Genomic DNA, 21,685 nt, shown 5'->3' on the forward strand with positions numbered 1-21,685 from the left:
GAGGCAACCCCAGGAGATTCTCCTTGCTTGGTTTCTTTATAATTAAGGTTATATGCATCCATCACTGCCAAAATTCCTGCAAAGAAATGAAAGTAAGGATCTGGAGAAGGACACAAATACACATTCTTCTATTTTGGCAATCTTGTCTCTAATAAAGGAAAATGTATTCATTGACTCAAACATGTATGGACAATCTTCTTATTTTTAGAGTGAGTAATTTGTTTTACTTCCAGCTATTGTGCTAATCTCATTCTTCTCTGCCAAAAACAAATCTGGGAAGTCTAGAGGAAAAAATATATATTTGAGAACCTGTTATAGCTGTTAACACATATTATTTGTAGTGCATTGCTTCCCAAACATAGACCCCAAAATACTGTTATATTAGCTACTATTAAAACACAGAACAGAAAACGTGATCCTTGACATACAGACTTGGACAAAGACCTTTCTGTCTGAAGACCGTTGAGGTTTTTATCTTGCAGTTTCTGCACTATCTTTATAAGATGTGCCAAACCAAGCACAAGATTGACACTACTGTCCTTCTAAAAGCAAAATAACATAGGTATGCCTGCTAAAGAAATTGCACTGGAAGTGACCCAAGTTCAGTTATACCAATGTTCCCCAATTATTTTAGGTATTTGTATTTGTAAAAGCGCAGACACCACTTTTTTTAGCCTGTAGCCTACCTTGTTTCTTGTTCCTACTGAACGAAATTTTATACCATGTTCCATTGTTGTAACGATTTTCTGTTGTAAGAGCAAGAGGTCCTGAACCCAAATCAACTGTCAGTCTCACTTTCCCATCAACAAGCTCAAGGGACAAGAAATCTCTCTGGGAAGAAAACAAACAAACAACAGATTAAATTCCTGGAAATAAAATCTTCCAAAAGGATCTTGCTGCATCCTTGGGAGGTTTGGGCTTCTGTGTGAAAAGGGCTTGGTAACTCTTGTACCTAGATTATTTGTTAGGCCCAAGACACTTATCTTTGCTATGTTTAGGAAAATTAAGTTACGTGTACTTCACATGGATGTCTTTGTTTTGCTGTGTTGTTATTCTTACTTAAATGCATCTTCAGGCTTGATTATTCAGCAGTGGAAAGTTTAAATAACAAACATCACATTTGCTTTTTTTGGATGACGCTGAGGGTAATTTGATTTGACTGTTAGAATAACAATCAAACACTGTAATGTTCTTTCTGCAAGCAGCAAAGAGCTTCTTCACACAGTAAAAGAGACTTCCTAAATTGTATTAAAAGTGCTCCCTCTGCACTGTACAACTTAAAGTCAGATATCATCGTGCAATGTATTCAGGCAGTGAGTATGCAACAAAGTAAATGAATAATGCAGTGACTCAAACAAACTGCATCTAAACAAAGCTTTGTCGTCCTTCAGGAAAAGGAAGCCACTAGCTAAGTATGTGGTACACTGCATGACATGACAATGAAGGTCTGGAGGTGGATCTATCTTATATTGCTGTTTCAGGGAGTTTTATTTATTTTTGTTTCTGTTTACTGAATTCTCATCTTACGGATTTAATGAAATATGGCTATTCATTATTATATTTTCCTTCTTCAAGCTCTTTTCCAAAAGATTTTACATTCTGCAAAGGTTTCTCCCATTCAACAAAAATAGTTTGCTGTCCCTACTTCTCCTTTTTCTTGCCTTTAGTTAAATAATCATTAATTTTAGTCTAGAATTAAAACAAACGATGGAGAATTCTTTTCATTGCTTAATTTGGCTCTTAGTATATGTGAATATTTGCTCCAAAGAGTTCTCTCTAAGGTTCCTGGTTTTACTCCTTTGGTTTATGATATCAATCACAGGTGATAATCTATACAAAGACAATAAACTAGCTTTAATATAGGTAAGGTGAAAAATAACAAAGAAGAAAGCAAGAAACGATCAAGTGATCTAAACAGTTTTTGACAGCTTAAGAATCTGATTAATTTTCTTACAGTGCCATTTGAAGCAAGATACAGAAGCAGCCCATTAGGTGAAAAGGTACTGAAAAATATTATTATCTGAGTCACTGTTGAGCGGAGTGCCTTCTCCACAACTGAGTACCCACTGCCATCAAAATGGAATGAAGTGTCCTCATCCTGTGGGCTACACAAGTAGAAAACAGAGTTAAAAACGTTAACTGAAGATTTGTGGCTTTCCAGTCATTTTTATATAAAATGAAAGTCAGATCAGTTGGTGCAGCCCCCAAACAGTATCATTAGTAAGTGTGTAAAGAGGATTGAATCGTCATGTTATGAATAACTGAAGGACTCCAGCCAAAGGCCACTTCATTATAGAATGTCACAATATATGATTTAGCCATGGGAAAGGACGTACACAAGATAAAAAAAAAGTTCTTCCCAATATATGAAAAAAACCCAATGACTTCTTAAAGGAAAAAATAATTGTTACCAATAAACCCTCTTACTTCAGACGTCACCCATTTATCAAAATGCTTTGCATAATTGCGCTTAAAATAAATGTTCTATTAGCCTCTTATAATTATAAGAAGTATCTTCTACGATCAAGCAGCACCCTCTGCTGTTTTTACGTGAAACTTTCTGCAAAAGGGAATATGGTCAAGCATACCTCTTTTCAATTCTTTAAACATAAAAATAGTACAATCTGAAATCTTCTTTCACAATGATTGCAAGAAACATAGCAAGCTCAGTGGCTACAGTTTTGTTATGTTTTGGGGGGGTGGGTGTTTTTTTTATTTTATTTTGTGTGGGGGGTTTTTGTGTGTTTGGTTTTTTTTTTTTTATAGGAGTGCTTTACATGCTTTCTTATCCTAAGAAAAAATAAGTTTGTCTTGCTGGAAATTACTAGAAAGCAAACATTCCAAAATAGTTTGGTTCACTGGCAGTCCTTACTTTCAATGCACAAAATGGAACACCACAATAGAACTCCTCTGAAAAAGTGATTAATAAGTGATAAAATTCCATACAATTAAATTATTTGACACCACTGGCACATTGAGATTAGTGTGTTCAGAACTGTAATTTAATGATCAACAAAAACTCTGCCATCTGAGTTCATTATTTTTAGCCAACACAGAAATAAATATTACAGAATTAAATTACTCTAAATGTTACAAAAAAGAGAGTGAGACAAAATACCTTCCGAAACAGCCATTGCATTTGCCCTCTCTTTCCATGTAGTTCCAGAGACCAATAGATCTGCCATTCAGCGATGCCTCTCCCATGCACCCTTTAAAATGGGTCACCTTAACAGCAGGCGATTTCTATAAGACAAGAAAAAATTCATTAATAAAATTAATGTTAAGTACTCTGAAAATCATGCAGCCAAATTTTTGCTTGGTTGTTTCCCTTGAACTCTATCGTTGTTAGATATAAATCATAGCAGAAGAAAACACGTTTTAGCATGAATTAAATTATAATTGTTAATAGCTAGTTATAATAGATTAGTTTTGCAGCAAGTAAAAAAATAAAATAACTATGTCGACCTACTTTCAGGCTTCATGGCATGAATAACAATGGCAAACTAAAAGAAGTCATGGAAGAAGGAAACAAAAATCAAATTTGTTGTGTAATATCTATGCATCATGAATGTACATACAGCCTGCCCTGGTTAACACTTTATGCAAAAGTTTCCACAAAAAATAGGTATCAGGGTGCTAGAACATCCTTATAGCATCTTTGCTTTATGTTCAGAGTACTTTGAAATTCTTGATGAAGTAACCAATTCATGCAATTATTACTAGAATGAAAGTAAATGTCAAACATGAGAAACATTTTATGGAATGCTGATCTCAGAATTTAACCTTGATTTGCCCTCCAAGTCCTCCGATAAACATTAGGGTTGATTTGTTAACATCCAGTATGCTGGCTGTCCCCGGAGAGGTTGCAGATTTAGATAAAGGCTTCTGATTGGAGTTCATTTCCTCTATGCTGAGTGTACCTGTTTTTCCAAACCTGCCAAGCACAAATACTAATAAATAGTTCTAGAAATCACCAGGCTTAATCAACACAGGCTATTTGTTTCTCTTTTTAAGGACAAGAAAAACTTTGCCACTGGAAAACTCAGAAGATGTTTTGTGTTCATGTCAAGTTCATTCACTGAGTAGCTGGACATTTCTACAATACAGCCACCTCATTTAAAAAAAAAAAAAAAAATTTCCCTATTCAACATTTACATCATTCTTTTTTTAATTACCTGGTTGCATGTATTCTGTGCCATTTGTTGTTGTCAATTTGAAAATCGGGGTATTCCAGTCTTGCTGATCCCGAGCCCAAATCCCAAAGAAGAGCTACCTTACCACGTCGCATCTCCAGCGCAAGGAAGTCTGTCTGAAAAACAGCAGGTCTTATTCTAATACATGGCATTGAACCCGTAGCTTCTGCTGTGTGTATTTTAACATGTAACATAGAGAAGGTCTTTCCAGATTCATGACCCTATATCCCATATTATGGGAGTTAACTTTTAGCAAAATGAGGCTAAGTTTTTACTCTTTTACTTTCACTGAAACCACAAACTTCAGCTCATATACAAGTAGGTGAATGTTTTCTCTATAGATATATAAAAAACATGTGAAACACACACATGTAGACAGAGAAATATGCACCTCTGAGTGTATGTGAAGTGACCTCCTAGTCTGTGACAAAATACTACCACCTGATAGCGTGCCACAAAGAGCTAACTGCTGCATATGTATTAGGATTACAGAAGAGAGGGAAAGGAGGGCAACGTGACAGTGAGGCATCATGCTCCTCTTCAAGTGGGTGGATGCACCGTGCTCATGAGGGTCAAACTCAAGTACTTTCTCTGTGATACCAGGCAAATCACTTGACATACTCAGCAGGCTATAGCGTGTTAGACTCCATGAGGTTAATGCACAGTATGGGAAAAGGAAGGGGGAGTTTCATGACGTGGCCAAAAGGCAACACTAAGGAATCAGCTGCTTTTATTCTCTACCTTTGAGGATGTCTGGAATCATCTAAGGCACAAAAGTATTTCCACCCCTAGGGAAGACATTTGTCTGCAAGAGGCCTCACTTGGATATTTAATTTGAAGTCAAGTAGAAAAAAACTTATATATGGCTATTTAAAACATTTGACTACCATCACCTCCAGAAAACATATGCCAGAAACTTACCTTTCCATTGCTACCCAGGTAGAAAAGGAGGTTATCACAAATTGAGCGGAGCGTTAATGTAATTCGTAGATGACATTTGGGGTTGGTAGGCACGAATGCAATCTCTGTCTGCTGATACTGCAACTTTAATCTTGGGGGTGGGGGAGGAAGGAGAAAACGGAATCTAAATAAGTCTTCATGTACACAGCACGTTTCTGGAATATGTACTTAGGTTCTGACCAACAAATGTAAGCAGTTTCTTGACATACTTTCAGGCAATCTAAATATTGCTACCTGTGTTAGACCTTAGGAGATTGCTAAGTGTCACTTGACAAAGAGATTCACAAACAAAAAAGAATTATATGTATCATAATTCACTCATTCAATTAGAAGATTTGGAGTCAGTAAATTAAAAACTATTCAAATACCCCAGAAAATAACAATAAATCCTGGGTCAGAAGCCCATATATCAGTAAAAGCCACTGTATCAGAAAATACACAACATTTCAAAACCTTAAAAAAAAAAAAAAGGAAAACAATTTCTAGTCTATATTGTGAATTTGGGGGGTGGGTGGGGGTGGTAATGTATAAGGCAGACAGCCTGCAATAATTCTGGTTGTATGATTATTCAAAAAATAAATTAGTGAATATATTACAAGTTAAACTTTTTTTAAGATTAAGTAGAAAAATTCATATTCCTATTGTCACACCACTAACTCCTTTGAACAATGTCTAGTATACTGATAGGACATCAATTCAATGTAGCCAAACTCCAAGAAGCTTGGTAGTGTCATGACAGAAAGCCCATTTTAACAACAAAAATGACTTAATTTCATCAACTTTATTGAATATGCCTGTAATATATAGCTTTATGTCCATACGCATATGCACATAAAGTGCACGTGTGCATATGTATATGGACACAGCTATATAAAGTTTTGTTCCTCCAGTAGAAGTTCACAAAAGAGCAAAACAATCTCGCAAAGTTGGAAAAGGGGATTTTGCTAATACTTCTTTTCACCCTGTCAGGAATGGTGGCAGTTTATGACATTTCAGAACATACTATTCCCTCATTAAGCTTCAGTAGATTCATTAAGCTTCAGTAGACTGTGTCAAAGAAAAAATAACCATATAATTAAAGAGATTTGTAAAAAGAACTGAAAGCCTTTTATTTTTTTAAAACAAAACCTCTGTAAACCTTACAATAATATATCCATACTAAAGCCAAAGGCATACCAAAAATTACTGAGTACAAACTCATTTTAGTTTCCCCTCACAGTTTAATGAGGTCCATAGTATAGTTGATTTGATTTTGTTGTGTTTAAGGGAGGAGCAGAGATTTAAAAATATTATTTGTCTTAAAGTATTGCGGGTGCACAGCAGCTTTTTGCAAAGAAGAACATATAGACGTGGCAGGGCAAATTTCATGATAGAACTAACAATCTTGTTAAAAAATTTGTAATGATACTTGATGTTATACCCCACATCAACCTCTAAAGTAAGCTTGGAAATAAAAATCTTGTCCTAAAAATGGCAGCAACACCTCCTCACTCATCTCCTTCACACCAAAATATCTCTGATTGCTTTCTGGCATATTGTATTTCATGATTTTTATAGGAAACAAAAGGAAATAGTTTAATAAATAATTAATAAATAATTAATTAATAATCGTTTAATAAAGTACTGCCTTGATGTTTTGATAAATTCACAAATGCAATAAGAAATTTGAAGTTAAAACTATAAAACATACCAACAGCCCTGCCAGTATGCTGTTAGCATGTCAGTGCTCTTGGACTTCAGCGAGACCCCTGAACAACCAGGTACTTCGACAGTAAATTTTAGGCTCTTGATCTCAAAGAGCTTCCCTGCTACAAGTGAAAGTGAAGCCAGTTAAGTCTGGGATGATAGAACTTACAGATGCTGCCTGCTTGCGAGCCTGACTGATGAGCTCTTTAATTTCAGACAGGTTTCTGATCAGGTTCTCCTCTAGCATTTTCAAAGGTTTCAGCCTATCCAATAAACGTCTTGCTTGTGCTTCAACTTCTTTAACTTGTTTTTGAGCTGTGATTGCTGCCAAAACAGAAATGAAATGTCGATTCAGGTTTAAAAAGAAATGTACTGCCCATTGCTAAAATACTTAATCAAGGTAACCCTTTTCTGATCAGTTGGTTTTCAGCAATTTTAAACATCAGTAAAGAATATACATACTTATAAGTATTATTTGTGACTCCTCTATAGGTCTTTCTAAAAGTTAGCACATTTTTATTGAATTAGGAAGAAACTTTCAGTCCATCAGACTCATATGTAATACCTATTAAAACTGAATATTAGTACTGCTTCTGGAAGCAGTGACATTTCTAAAGAGCAATGAAGCAGCAAACTTACCAGCTTTTGACGAATCAGTTATAAGTTCACTAGTTTTCCTCAATGTGTCATTAACTCGGGACAATGTAGAAGAAGTATTCAGCAGCTTTTGACTGAAATCCCCAAAGCGGCTTAAACCCACCACAGCACTGGTGTTTGCAGACACAGCCAGATCTTTCACCTCGAGCATGAATTTCCTTGTATCTGAAATACAGTTCCCAGGTTAAAAATAAATAAATCACAGCTTTCATACATACTTGGGAGTATTAAACGCCTGCCTTCATAACAACACAGTTACATAGTCAAAATACCAAAAATGCTCTCACTTCCTTTCATAGTAAGAGTTATATTTTTGTTTGTTTGTACTCATCAGTCTGTGAGGGGAGCTTCAAACCAAGGCCTTCTGTGATCTAACTTTAACTGTTGAATGCACCATGGCTTACAGAGGGGGAGCTTTACCTGCTGTGAAACTGGAGCACTAGGAGGTTGATGCAACTCCTCTTGCCTAGTTATTAAGTTGGAAAATGGCTATGGCTTTGAACAAAAAGCATGATAATTGCTCCCAAGCTGGTGATCCAGATATGGATATAGCTAGAGATGTAGCTATGTGTGTTCATATACACACACATATGTATATAATAATAAATGTATTACACACATATGTAAATAAGAATTTGCAGCAATTTTAAGTAATGGTTATCAGTTTAGATTAAGACTTGAATAATCCAAGTTTTGAATTCTAGTAAAAATGTTTTATTTTTCACAACCAGTTCTGTGTACAACATAGACACAGAGGGCAGTGATGTGGAACTTGTTTCTGCCTATCCCAACAGGACAATTATATGAATATATCAGGCTCATAGTCTTTAAGTTCCCTGACAGAGTGTTGTCACCCAGAGTCACTAGTCTGAGACTAATGTTCTGAAACCTACAGAAAGCTAGTGAGGCAGAAGGTCTATTACAACCTTTGCTTTGAGCTACAATCACTCACATAGTGAATGCACCACTCCCAATCTCAGCCTGCCTCTTATACCCCCTGTGCCCAGATTAGTGGGAAGATGATAGCTGGCACAAAGGTCCTGATTTAGGTCTTCAGGGATCCTTCTTCACCACCAGTACCCTATACACCACCATGGATCTTTGCCCAGATAAAAGAAAAGAGAAAACTTCAAGGAATCTACCAAAACTGAAATCAAACTTTAGTGTGAGTTAAGAGTTCTAAAATGGGTATTTTAAAGCTTTGGACTTAGCATTCTAATCTGGACATATAGTACAACCCAACAATCCAGGCAGGAGGCCTTTATGAGTGCTTTTCTACCTAAAAAACCCCAACATTTATTAAGATTGGCAAAGTATTTCAGAATCTCTTATTCACAACTTCAAAGACATTTCCTCTATTAGTTTCCATGAACTCTAAGTGTTGCCTTTATCCAAAAATAAGGACTTATTTCTTTTTTAAGGGAGTTCTTTTGTTTTGGAAAAGCACAGAAAGAACATTTTAATTGGTTAAATGAAGTCAGCATTTAGAACAAGAAAACATGTAGATGCAGATGATAAACTTCACAGCACAGTATAAACAATTTTGAAACAAGCTAGCAAAAGAAAGCAAAACCTCACAGTTCCATACATTAATTTCTCTGCCTTTGGGATTATCCTATTCTAGGAATTCACTCTCTTCTCATCAGTGTAATTACATTGCTTTTAGAGCCCCTCCTGATTTACCACAGTGTGAAATAGGAATAAGACTACTGATCTTGTATGATAGCCTAGTAATGCTTCATGGGTCTACTTAAAAAAAAAAAAAAAAAATTCCTTGTAAGGCAGAAGACTAAATGGGCCTCCAGTGTAGTTTATTGCTAGCTCTCTTCAATCAGACAATGAACAGGATTTTATTACGATTGTACAAGATGACTCTGTAATAAGGAAAATGTCAGTATAAATTTCACTTACCATTAGGCAATGCTCTTAGTGTCAACAGGGAATCATTAAGCTGGTTGACAATTTTATTAGTACCTTTCTGAATCTTTTCTACCTTTTTGTTCAACCCATTTAATCCAAATAAAAGGCCTGTTGGAAGAAATAACTGTGACTTTTCTATGCATAAACAAATTCCATACAACCCACACAAACCGTATGTATAGGGATAACAAGCATTCACTTATTTAATCAATGGGACCTTTTTGATATTTTCAAGAGAAAGAACATTTTACAAACAGGAATGCAAAATGAACACAGTATGCACAGATACTCTCCTGTGGGCACTGTTCCATGCAGTTATTCTTTTTGGCCAATTCCATCTGACTGAACTGATAGAAACATAGTCAGGAAAATGCTATAAATTAAAATGATTCTATGATTGTGAACCCTTATAACTTTTGTGATGCTCTTCACTGTCTGTGATATCTGACAGGAGCCATTCAAATAAGTGTTTTCCTTTATTTTTGGTCTGTTGCAGAATTCTCTCACTAAAAATAGAAATATATAGAACAGAATGAACAAAAAGGGGATGTATTCTGCCCATCTGAATTATATAAAATGTATACATATTTGTAAAGCCATTAATTTTAAAAGCAAAAACTTTTAGAGTTACAACTTATGATTGTGAAACATTCGTTTTCTGTCCAATTTCATCCAAAATTTCCCTTAGGCTCAGCCTCTGTTCTTACACAAAGTCTGTGTTCAAAATGCTTTTCTGAACTACCATGGTGCAGATACCAATGCCTTGCTGATATGTTTGGAGTAACAAGAAACCAAAAGGATTTTGGAATTTATAGAGGGAATCTGAGCCAAAAGGAACTTTGTACAGACCAAAAAAATGTTCAGCTTGTTTCTGTATTTATTTCAGTTGTGTAGAAGGAACAAGTAAAAATAACTATGATTCAAATATATCATCCTATATACTTGTGTAATCCATAATTTATTAGATAAAATTGGAGTAATCTATTTCCTCAAGAATTATGTTTGTTCTTAGCCTGCTGCACAATCCCTAATGATTTAATTCATAACATTTGGAAAAGCAGCCATTTACGCATTGGATGGAAGTAAATGACATATAGTGAAGGCCAATTTTTTAAATGTTTACTAAGAAAAATTATATTATTACAAAAACAAAAGTAAAATAATACATGACTCCATAATACATTAATGCTTATTTAAAAGAAACAAACCCACCCCCCCAAAAAACACCAAATCCACACATATTAACCAAAAAAAAAAACCAACCACAACCAAACCCACACACACAAAACAGGATGTAAAAAAAAGAAATAGAAACAGAAATGTAAACTTTAAACAACGGACCATCACTTTTTTTCTTCAGATTTTTAGCTTCATTCTGAAATTTGGAGCTAAGCAGTAGAGTTTCTTTTCCAAGAAGACTGAGAGACTCCTCTGGCTGAAAAAACACAGACATCAGTTGCCACATATGAAAAACAGAAATTCAACTGAAAACATTTAAGTATCTGCAGATGTCTACCTCAAGTTAGTGAACATTCTCGTTGTTTATTAGGTACTCTATTTCCTTATTAAGCACCAATTACAAAAAATACAACTGGTATACATTTTACCAGGAATGTAATATTGAATCTCTTTGCGAGCTAATAAAAGAAGACTGGAAACAAAACCTACCAAATTCTAGTTTGAACACTGCTACTGATTTGGTGTTGCCTTTTGGAACAACCAGTAATTCTAGTTCCAGGACTAAATAAAAATTCCCAGCACTGAGCCCTTTAAAGTGTGATATCTCAAAATTACAGTTTTTAAAGTGTTCTTTTAATCCATTTCTCCAACTAGAAAGATCTGGAAAAGTACCTTGAAGGATTCATGCTGTAAAAAGCTTTTGGTAAGACAGAGTGCTATAAAATAACAGACAACCTCATAAAACTGTGCCAAGTATTTTGATCACTATCATGTAAATGCATTGTCACATATTTGTTTCTCCAGGTATAATGTACATGACACCTGTAAAACATAGCATGTTCCTTCCTTGGGTTTACAATCATGCAAAGCAAAAAGAAATAAAAGGGCGGGGGAATAGAATAATATAAAAGTAATAAGGCCAGGCTGGTAATTAGTCAGGTCTTTTTAATCTACTGTTTCAATAACAACCTGATAATCTTGCAAGGCAGAGGGATGGTAGATGGCACAAAGATATATTTGGTTATGAAATGTCCTCAACTAAGCAAAACAGTTATGGTTGGGAATATCTAGATAGAAATGGAAGAGGGCCAGGTCAAATAAGGAGATGGTTGAATAATTCCAAAGGTGAAAGTGTGCACCAGAGGTTCAGGAACTTAAGTTCTACAGGAATGCATGTCAGATGACTGATGTAAACTCTCACAGAATGAAGTCCAGTCTAGCTAACCATGCATTAGACACCAAAAAAAAAAAATTAAAAAGAAACGGTACTGTGACAGAAAGAAAACCAAGGTAAACCGAACATGAAAGCTGGTACTGTTACTCCCTCAGAGTACAGATTCTGGATACAGTATATACTTGTTGGTAGGACAGGCTGCGACAAATGCCTCCCATGAAGAAGACACAAATTTCAGCAAGTGCATTAGCAATTGGAACAAGTATTCCAAAACGAGAAAGGGAAAGATTAATTAAAATATTACTATTGCTACTTACTAAATCCAATGGGCCATTCACAACTCTAGATGCATCATCTGCCAAACTTTCTGTTCTTTCAATCACACTTTTAACGCTGGAGTGGGTGTAGACAGCAACAGTCATGTTCAGAGTCACATTTCTTACTTTAGAGAGGCCACTAAATAGAGAATTAACAAGTAAATTCTTTTTTCATGAGAGTATCTCAATCAAGCAATAAAGTCCCCACCTTCAGTTACAACCTGCGCATCTTCCATACATGACGCATTCTGAAAAATGAGGACACATTGTCCTATGTTACGTAGGGCCCTTAAGTTCATTATATTGAACTGAAAATATCAGTTCAAAGAAGGTTTTAATTATTTCTCCCTCCTCCCCCCCCTTTTTCTATTTTATTTTGTTTATCATCAGTTTTGCAATGTACAAAGCCATTTAGTCACATTTTGAATAAAGAACAAACAATTCACATCATCTGAACAGAACAGAAACAGCTTGGAGCTGGAGCTCAAAAGCAAAATAGAGAAATACAGAATTTGGGAGGAAATTAAAAGCATCTGAAAGCTATTCTGTATTAAATTTTGCTTTATTGAATTTATCTGGCTGCAGTGAAATCAGCAGAGTTGCTCAGTGTTACTCTAAATTTTCTGTTCTCAAAATAAATGTAAGTTTTCCAATTTGATATGATTTACTGTTTAACACACATATCCGCTGACTTTAGAAGATGAAACAACAAGAATCCTAGAAGGATTCCTGGGATAGAAGATTAATTTTCATTGAATTAACTGGGGTGATTTCCCAACTTTCCAATTTCTAAGAGTGCTTCTAAGTGGATGTGAGATTGCAACCTACTAATTTCTGTAAGATGTTTTGAAAGCAACAAGAGTGGAGGCATAGCAGGAATAGCTTCTTGATGGGATTCAAAGATACATCATCAAGAAGTATTCATACACAGACCAGAAAGCTTTACAGTCACACCATGGTATAGTCACTGGGCATTCAAAAATTCACTAGTTACTCTGTAAGTCAGCCATATGAAATGCAAGACTAATCACCCTCCCTGTAAAATTTAATAAATGTACACTGCATTATAAGCAAAAGTCACTTGAAATGAAATGGGGAATAAAAATTTATCATAGAATCATAGAATGGTTTGGGTTTGACTGGACCTTTCAAGATTATCTAGTCCAACCCCCTTGCAATGGGCAGAGAACTCCTTTTGTGGATTAAGCTACTACATATTTAAATTAAATCTGACAGCCACTATCATAAACCTCTCCTGATCATATATTTGTGAAGATTCTTACCTCTCTAGTGCATCTGCAAGTTTTTGGAACTGGGCAGCATGCTCCTCAGCTCTGTAAACCAGGTCAAGCACTCCCCTCACAGACATCTGCATCACCAGTTCATCCACGTGGTGCCGCAGCTTGCTGCTCCATAGAACTAACCCATCCTGGTGGACCTCCAGGTCCTGCACAATGAAAGAGTTTCCTCTTTTTTTCAATAGCAAAATACACCTGATAGTGTCAAAGAGGATGTTGAAACTTAAGAACTTACAGATGTAGAGTTCTTTACGTCTTGGGCAAGAGCCGCAGCAACATTCACAAGGACCTTCCCTTCATTAATGAGCATGGTTGAGACTTCTTCACTTTCCTTTATATTTAGCTTTTTGTCCTACAGCATAAATCAAGTGTTTTATAGTAGTCTGTAAAGTCAGCTGGTGCAGATGAGTTCATATATTACATAAAACATTGTTTGGTTTTCAAGCCAGGGTCCCATTTCCTTTGAGTTTTTAAGGTATTGCAAATATTAACATGTTTAAAAACATACAAATTTATTAAAGTCTAAAAATGAGCTTTTAAACACAAATTCATATTTGATATGTCTTATGCAACATCACTGATTGTCCAGTCTTACATTTAACTCTGCCAGGTTGCTAGAGATAAGAGGAAACAAGCGACTGGTCTCATTGATGTTAGCAAGCGCCTCATTCACCAGATCCTGGGCATCTTGCAGTCTGTCATTGTGCTTTGATAAGAGCTGGCTTGTATCCTTTTTTAATTCAGCAAGTTCCTGCTGGGGTTCAAGATACTCTTTCTGAACCCGGATCAACAAGTTTTCTGCAGCTCTGACAAAGAGAGGAAGCAGAAAATAAATAAATGTCAAAAAATAAACTTAGGCAGGGATTTCTTGAGGAGAAATTGGGGTCACGTGAAATTAATTTAAATGCATCTTCCTATAAAAGTCCACAAATTTTTTCTATAATAGCATAAATAGACATTAGCTTAGTTCCTCGTTTTACCACAAAAAAAGGTGACTGCCTGGGGAGAGAGGGTAGGAATACAGTTATACAGTTCATAAACTTTCCATGTGGTGACTAGAGGGGAAAGGAGTTAATATAAATCACAATTGCTTGGACATATCTGGGACATCCTCCACATGAAAACCTCTGTGAAATATCCCTCTGGGACAGCTCAATGTGTTAACTGTAGTGATTCGTATTTGCTGTAGGATCAAAACATCAGTTATGAGGATTGACACTGGGAAGAAACAAGTAAGCAGAATAGAAAGATATAATACACAAGAGTCCTGAAAATTTTAAGTGTCAAATCAAACCAGATAGCTTCATTAAAATGAACACTGAAATGAACAATCCTTGCACTTATCTTTTGAAATCAGTGACAGACATTATTTGGGAAACATCAAATCCCCCAAATTTGTCACTTGTTAATTGCTTCAGCTGTTCTATTTGGGAATATTTGCATCTCCATTTGAACACTTTCCAGTATTAAAGGAATTGAACTGAAAATGATCCTGAAACCAGTTCCTTTATTTCTCATTTTTTCAACACATACGCTGCACCTCCTGTAATGTTACTTCTACATAAAAGTTTGTCCCTTTTAATCTGATTTCAAATCATATAGATCTTTAACCAAAGCAAAGAAACCTGATTTATTTCACAATTATACACAACAAAATACATTCCATCTTTCTTACTGAATAGCAGATGTGCATTTACTTGAATTTCTTAAAACTATTAATTCAGAGTCCTTACACTCAGAAGCCACAGCTTTAAAAACGTTACAAGAATGAGGGTATTTTACAAATAGTAATGGTTTCTATTTCAGGATAGAGTAACAAGGTCATATTCCAAGTGATTTTGGAACTTTGCGAACGTGCAAACTTTGGAACAGGGCCAGTGTGCAGAGACCTCAGTTGTGAATGGTGTTTAACAGTATGTCACCAAAAACTCGGTCCACTGTGAGCTGCGTGGTAACTTCTGCTCCCTGAAAAATGCACTGTCAAGCTGCTTATTTAAATCAGGTTTGAATTTACAGCTGCACTGCACGATACATTCTGCAGACCAAACAATCTTATAAATCTTATTAACTCTCTTCTTCGACTTGTCAAAGGACACTTATCACAGAACTTCCAGAAATTTCACCAAAACCTATAACTGAAAAACCTAATTTACAAATGCTTTGTAAAAAAAGCTGATGCTGAAAGTCAGAACATTCTGTTACTATGCAACAGGACATTTTAGGATATTTTTTTAAGTGGAAAAATGCTATTTGAAGTTCCTAATAAATATAAGAATCAATGGTACACTTCTAGTCTATTGTCATATCTGTTTAGCATCTATACAATTTAATATTCAGTAAAAGGACAAGCACAGGAGTCTGTTGAACAAAATCAGATACACTACCAACACAAATGTTCTATCCTGCCTAATCTAAAGCACTTAATAAAGAAAGGTCACATTTTCAGAAATATTCCACTCTGGTCTAAATCTTTATCCATTGAAGCCAATGTTAACATTCTTAGAGCTTTTGGTGGGCTAGGGCAAAATTTAGTATTTCTGAAACTGGAATAAAACTTGTGCTGACTGTTGGAACAGTCCATGTTCTATACTCCTAAGTCTGGCAATAAGCACTAATAAATAACGAATATTAAAGCCATTTCAAAATAGCCTTTAGCTGGGGACAAATCAAGACAATGGAACACAATCCTAAAGAGTGGTTACAAATGCTGAAACAATGCCCTGGTTTCATTTGCAAATCTATGTGATCCATATTCCAGTGACAATAACTCACTAGATCCTTCGGCAGACGTGACAAGTTCTGGGCTTGCAATTGACGGAGACAGCTCTACGCTGCCTCCTAGCCAAAACCAACAGGGAGATGTGTATTAGGGCCTGATCTGAATTAAACTGAAACCAGTGACTCTTTTCATTTATTGCAATAGAATTTTGTATCATGTCCAAATGAACAGTTTTTGGCTATTAGTATCACGTGGGATGCCCAAATATCTTCAAATAATGTAACTCCAAATTCAGAGTTCATATAGCTCCGTCTGGGCTAGTTATCCATCATACTGCCTGGTACAATGTTTCCCAAGATATCTCCCCAAAAAGCAGTATTGCATATTATAAACAGAAGTGAAATTAAGGTTTCAGTAGAAGGCTTACTTCAGGACACTGGTAGCATTATGCTGCTGTTGAACAAAGTCTTTCTTGCGCAATGTATCCAACAGGGCAGAAATATCAGCCTGCAGGCTCTGAGATGTAGCATTTGACAGTGGGAGATCCAGGCCCAGTGTTTCGTTTAGTGACACAGCAACTTCAGCAAGTACTAAGTAGGAGAGTAAACAATTTAGTCATACCATTAACAAAAGAGTACATATGAACCCCCTGTGCAAACCGCAGCACTTTCCATGCAAATAGTTCTTGAGGGGTTGCAGAGGAAATACCCTTCCAAATTCTATAAAGAAGTTGAAATATCTTAAAAGCGGGATACCTTTGATATTTGTATGCACTGTGTCAATAAATCCAGTCAGTTCTTGACTTTTATTTCTTGTTTCCTGAGTCATTGTGTTAAGCTGCCAAGCTTTTTTCAAAATTCTGGATGACTAGAATAAAATCAGACACAATCTTTGACAATTCTCATGACCCACTGATTAATTTATGACATTTGTTTATGTTTTTTACACTTTTTTCCCCAATATTGACAATATTTTGTAAAAGGAAGCAATGTTTTTTACAAGGTAGACCAAGCCAATTCGTAGGTCTCTGATGCTTCCATGCTTGCAGATGCCTTAATTGTATTGAAAGTTACAGCCCCTGATATCAGTGAAGCATTATGTTATCAAATATTTTCATACTCAATAAGATCATAAATGCCACAGCTATTTCTTTAAAAAGTAAACAATACATATATTTTTAGGTACAATTAATGTATCTTAAGACAATCACTCTTCTGGATACATCAGTTTTAGCAACAACAGTGTTAGTGCAAGGAAGTAGTTAGGTTAGGTATATATGGTCAGAAAATCATAGGTACACATGTTCAGCAAATGAGATCCAATGGTTTAAGTGGTATTGTCAATTTTCTACCTACAATTTTTGTTGTGTTAAAACTGAATACAGAATACAAATGTTGTCTCCTTTTTATAGATTTTCAATGGATTTCATATTCAGCTATGATATAATTTTGATTAAGCACCACATGTTAGAAACAGTGAGGAGAAAAGATCTCCCTTCCTCCAGTTTTAGGGCCTTAAATGATCACAGTAAAAAAGGTTCTGAACTTAAAACAGAAACCACGTAAATCTCCTATACAATATCACAAAGCACTGTAGGTTGCAGAAGAAATCCACAGAGTAATTAACTCCTCTCCTCAGAAAGATTACATAATGGGCTAAAATATTTCATTGAACTCTGTAGTTTTAAAATAATGTCTAAACAACTCTCTGGCATTTATGTACCATGCTATGGATTTCTCCAGAAAGCCTAAGAAAAAAGAAGCCAGTACCTACCTCTTCATGCAGCTGATTAATTCCTCCTGATAAATTCAGAAGACTTTCTTTTGCTGTAGCTAATGAGTAAGGTGGATTTTCTCTAGGAGCTATAGACCCCTTCAGGAAAGAAAAAGAAAAAACACACTGTAATTTAAGGACTTTGTTGTGTATCCAAAAAGTTCTGGGAAGAAAATAACTGCTCACTACTGAGATCACTTATGTATTATAAATTGAGTGATTTGAAAAGTACATAAAATGACATAAATTACATGCATACAGCTGATAAAACAAAGTGTGCCATTTCTTTAAACAAGGAAACAAATCTCTGGATCCAGCCATCTCATACTTTCAAGGAGTAATAACAAGGAAACAAAATTTCTGCTTTCCCGATTCTCAGTTTCACCAGAGTCGGAGCTACTTTGCAAAGTTCAAAGGCACATCAAATTAAATTATTCCATCCAGTCCCACAGCTACTGCTGCTTCAGCAGCTGGTCTTATCTAAACAGCTGCATCTAGGATATACTGTGAGGATGACTCTGGAGAGCTCTGTGCTTCCATGTCAAAAGCCAGTGCACAGCACTCGAAAATTCAGGATTTTGGCCCTCCAGACACACTAAGGCAAAATAAACACTCCTGAGGATCCTAGGACTGTATTTGGCTTCAAGGTCACCTCAAAACTATTCTATCTGGCAATAAATAGGTGACTGTAGCCAAGTATACCATATTTGATACAGTCAAGGCCTGTGACAGAATAGCGCTTCTCTAAAGATGCAAATAAGCTTAAGGCATCTCTTAGAAAGAGATTAAGTCTGGGAAGGGTTATTTTTAGATTTCATATGTTTCAGAGCCAGCCATTGTAAACACCATAATAAGTATCATTTTGCCCAACTTTTTAAAGAAGTAATACACAGGACTATCCAACAGCCTTCTGTCAAATGGAAATTGTGTCTTTTCTGCAGGATGAGGAAAAAACAAGTGAAACTGGGATAAAGCACAGCAAGGTTTCTTTAAAAGTTCAGTTCAAAAACCCAGAATGGGACAGCAAGTATGTCTAGGTATGTCAGGAGGATTAAAGCAGGAAGCTTTAACTAGGAAAACAGTTACTGTCCTCAGACAGACTGGAGATGCAGAAGCAAAGCAGATAATCTGATTTGAAAGCTCTCATTATTGAAAGACCCACACCTAATGCATAGAAAATAGGAAACAGTCAAGTTCCTGAGCAACCAGCATGAGGCAGACATGTGACACAGCGCAGGGGACAGCCCTTCAGGGAAGATCTGCAAGTCACATACTGTGAGATTTTGGCTTCCAGCTACAGTTACCATGGTATAAAGCAAAAGGGAAGGTAATCTTTTATTATCCAGAAAGAGAGGAATACCTGCTTCCAAACAGAGAAAAATTATGAGACTACCAACTTAGCCTCAAGATTAAGCTGTTTAAAGAACACTGTGGCCTTACATGAACAGAACTGACATCATAGTCACAAGAAGCTTTACACCACTTTCAGAATCCCACTTCCAAGAAAGTGACAGCTGGCTTAGATTTTATTTTAATATTAAAAAATATATGTACTAAAGGAGAAACTTAAACTGCTTTTATTTTTAATTATAAAACAAATAAAATCATATGTAAAGTGCTAAATAAAAGCTACATGTTGAATAATGTTTATACTCCCAGAAGATGATGCTCCTATACAAACACAAAACAATTACAGAAAGCAAGTTAATTGTATCCCTAAAGTATTACAATAATTCAGTACACTTACACTTTATGACATAAAGGAAGGGGAGCATAACTGGAACTTTATAACTAAAATGTTAGTGACAAAAACAAAAGGATAAGAGTATCCCTGCTGAAGCATAAACTTGCAAATTTAATCAAGTTTGCCTTCAGATACCATAATTACTAACATTTTGAAGTACATTGATTGGAATTCAGTCTGCCTTACATCTTAAATAGAAGAAATTTTAATTCAAATTTTTAATTTGCCAAAGCACAAGAAGGCTCACATTATATTGATTTTGTTGTGATACGGTGGAATACAAAGAAGACAGCTTTGCTTCTGTCTTAAAACTTGTCTTGCGTGACATATTGCTGAGCAGACTCTTATCAATAAACACACATATTTTAGTGGTAGGAAGGATTCTATTTATCTCTGGCTTTGTTCAGAGACCACATGAACTTAATTTTCAGCAACAATAAATGACCCTACTACAGAAGTTAAAAATGTAGTATTTCATGATTTTTTTAAGGGGGCAAGGAGCTGGAAGGAATGTTGGACAGAAGCAGAGTCAAAGTGTTCAATACTGAAACATTCTACGTGGCTTTTGTGCCCTGAGATGGAGGACAGAATAAAGCATTTTGGACTGCCACACAACTAAAAGGAATACAAACTACTGCATCTCAGGCACCCTGGCTAATGGAGAGCAGACTGCCACTCTAGGGGACTCTAACCTTAGCGCTGACTGAAAAACGTATACATCCATTTATTTATATGCTAGTACAACAAATGAAAAAAAGTAATACAGGAGCTAAATAATGAAAGGTGTATTTCTGTACCAAATGTAATGGTCTAATCTGGTATCACTCACATTACTCACATATATTCAAACCATGAACTTCAGGAGAGCTTCTGTTGAATTTTTTGAAGGTTTTACTTTAAAGGTGTGACTATGTATTTCTCTTATTTGATCATTCATTTTACCTTCAGATGTTTTGTTGCATTCTCCAATTCTGACAATATCCCATAGGGCACACGGGTAATACCAGTGAGGTTCACTGAAAGCATGTCCTTGTTGAGATTGTCCAAACTGTTTAACAAAACTCCTGTGCAGTTGTCATCACAAGCTAAATTAACCATTGTAAGAAGAGGAAGAAAAATTAGTATTAAAAAGAAGCCAACAAATACTGAAATTTATTTTGATTTACACAGTATGTGCCTTCGTCTTTCGATTTAAGAGTGATTAAGTGTAATAATTTTGAGTATACACAGCTACATTGCTATAAATCCGCAGTGATGCCACTGACATTCACACAAACAGGTTAGGAAGACAGGAAATTCAAGCCTATAATTTCCATTTATTTCTTGGGGTTTTTTTGTTGGGGTTTTTTTTGGGAGGAGGGGGAGGGGGGTTTACTTATACGAAGCAAAATCCAAGTCCTAAATGCCAATTAATCGTAAAAGTAGATAACTGTACTTGCTGTGTCTTTCTGCTAACCACCCTCTGATAAGGAATTACGTGACCGATTATTGGGAAAATGCCTACATACCTGGGATAACTCCAAAATTAGTATTACAGCAACCTCACATCCAAAGGGTCAATGTGATAGGAATTCAACATTTTCAAATACATAAAGACATGCTACAGAGAGCAAAAAAATATTGAAATTATCTTTCCTTAAACTTGTCTGTAACACTAAATAAGACACTTTAAGGATTAACTGCTTGTCTGATGTTATGGGAGAGGACTTTTTACAAGAGCCTGTAGTGATAGGACAAGGGGTAATGGGTATAAATTGAAATCAGGGAGGTTTAGATTAGATATCAGGAAGAAATTCTTCACAGAGAGGGTGGTGAGGCACTGGAACAGGTTGCCCAGAGATGTTGTGGATGCCCCATCCCTGGCTATCTTCAAGGCCAGGCTGGATGTGGCTTTGAGCAACCTGGTCTAGTGCAAGGTGTCCCTGCCCATGGCAGGGGGGTTGGAACTAGATGATCTTTAAGGTCCCTTCCAACCCAAACCATTCCATGATTCTATGATTATGATCTCTATTGTATTTTCCTCTGCATTCAGAGAATGGTTGAGGTTGGAAAGGACCCCTGGATT

The 21,685-nt window shown here is 35.9% G+C and overlaps 1 protein-coding gene across 1 annotated transcript in view; it reads right to left on the bottom strand.

The window, feature by feature from the left end:
- The window catches only part of LAMA1 (laminin, alpha 1), a gene marked incomplete at its 5' end in the record, with an annotated part of 69,809 nt that overhangs the window by 14,764 nt on the left and 33,360 nt on the right, over positions 1-21,685 (bottom strand). The window contains 20 exon segments of the mRNA XM_010156098.1: positions 1-76; positions 687-831; positions 1,955-2,105; positions 3,119-3,243; positions 3,784-3,934; positions 4,176-4,309; positions 5,115-5,151; positions 5,153-5,244; positions 7,009-7,163; positions 7,479-7,661; positions 9,408-9,524; positions 10,758-10,851; positions 12,087-12,225; positions 13,370-13,533; positions 13,620-13,736; positions 13,980-14,190; positions 16,531-16,693; positions 16,859-16,970; positions 17,877-17,975; positions 20,563-20,705. Coding sequence (XP_010154400.1) covers positions 1-76; positions 687-831; positions 1,955-2,105; positions 3,119-3,243; positions 3,784-3,934; positions 4,176-4,309; positions 5,115-5,151; positions 5,153-5,244; positions 7,009-7,163; positions 7,479-7,661; positions 9,408-9,524; positions 10,758-10,851; positions 12,087-12,225; positions 13,370-13,533; positions 13,620-13,736; positions 13,980-14,190; positions 16,531-16,693; positions 16,859-16,970; positions 17,877-17,975; positions 20,563-20,705 — 2,608 coding nt within the window.

This window comes from Eurypyga helias, unplaced genomic scaffold (assembly GCF_000690775.1).
Source record: "Eurypyga helias isolate BGI_N326 unplaced genomic scaffold, ASM69077v1 scaffold5517, whole genome shotgun sequence".
In the NCBI taxonomy this organism is placed as follows: domain Eukaryota; kingdom Metazoa; phylum Chordata; class Aves; order Eurypygiformes; family Eurypygidae; genus Eurypyga; species Eurypyga helias.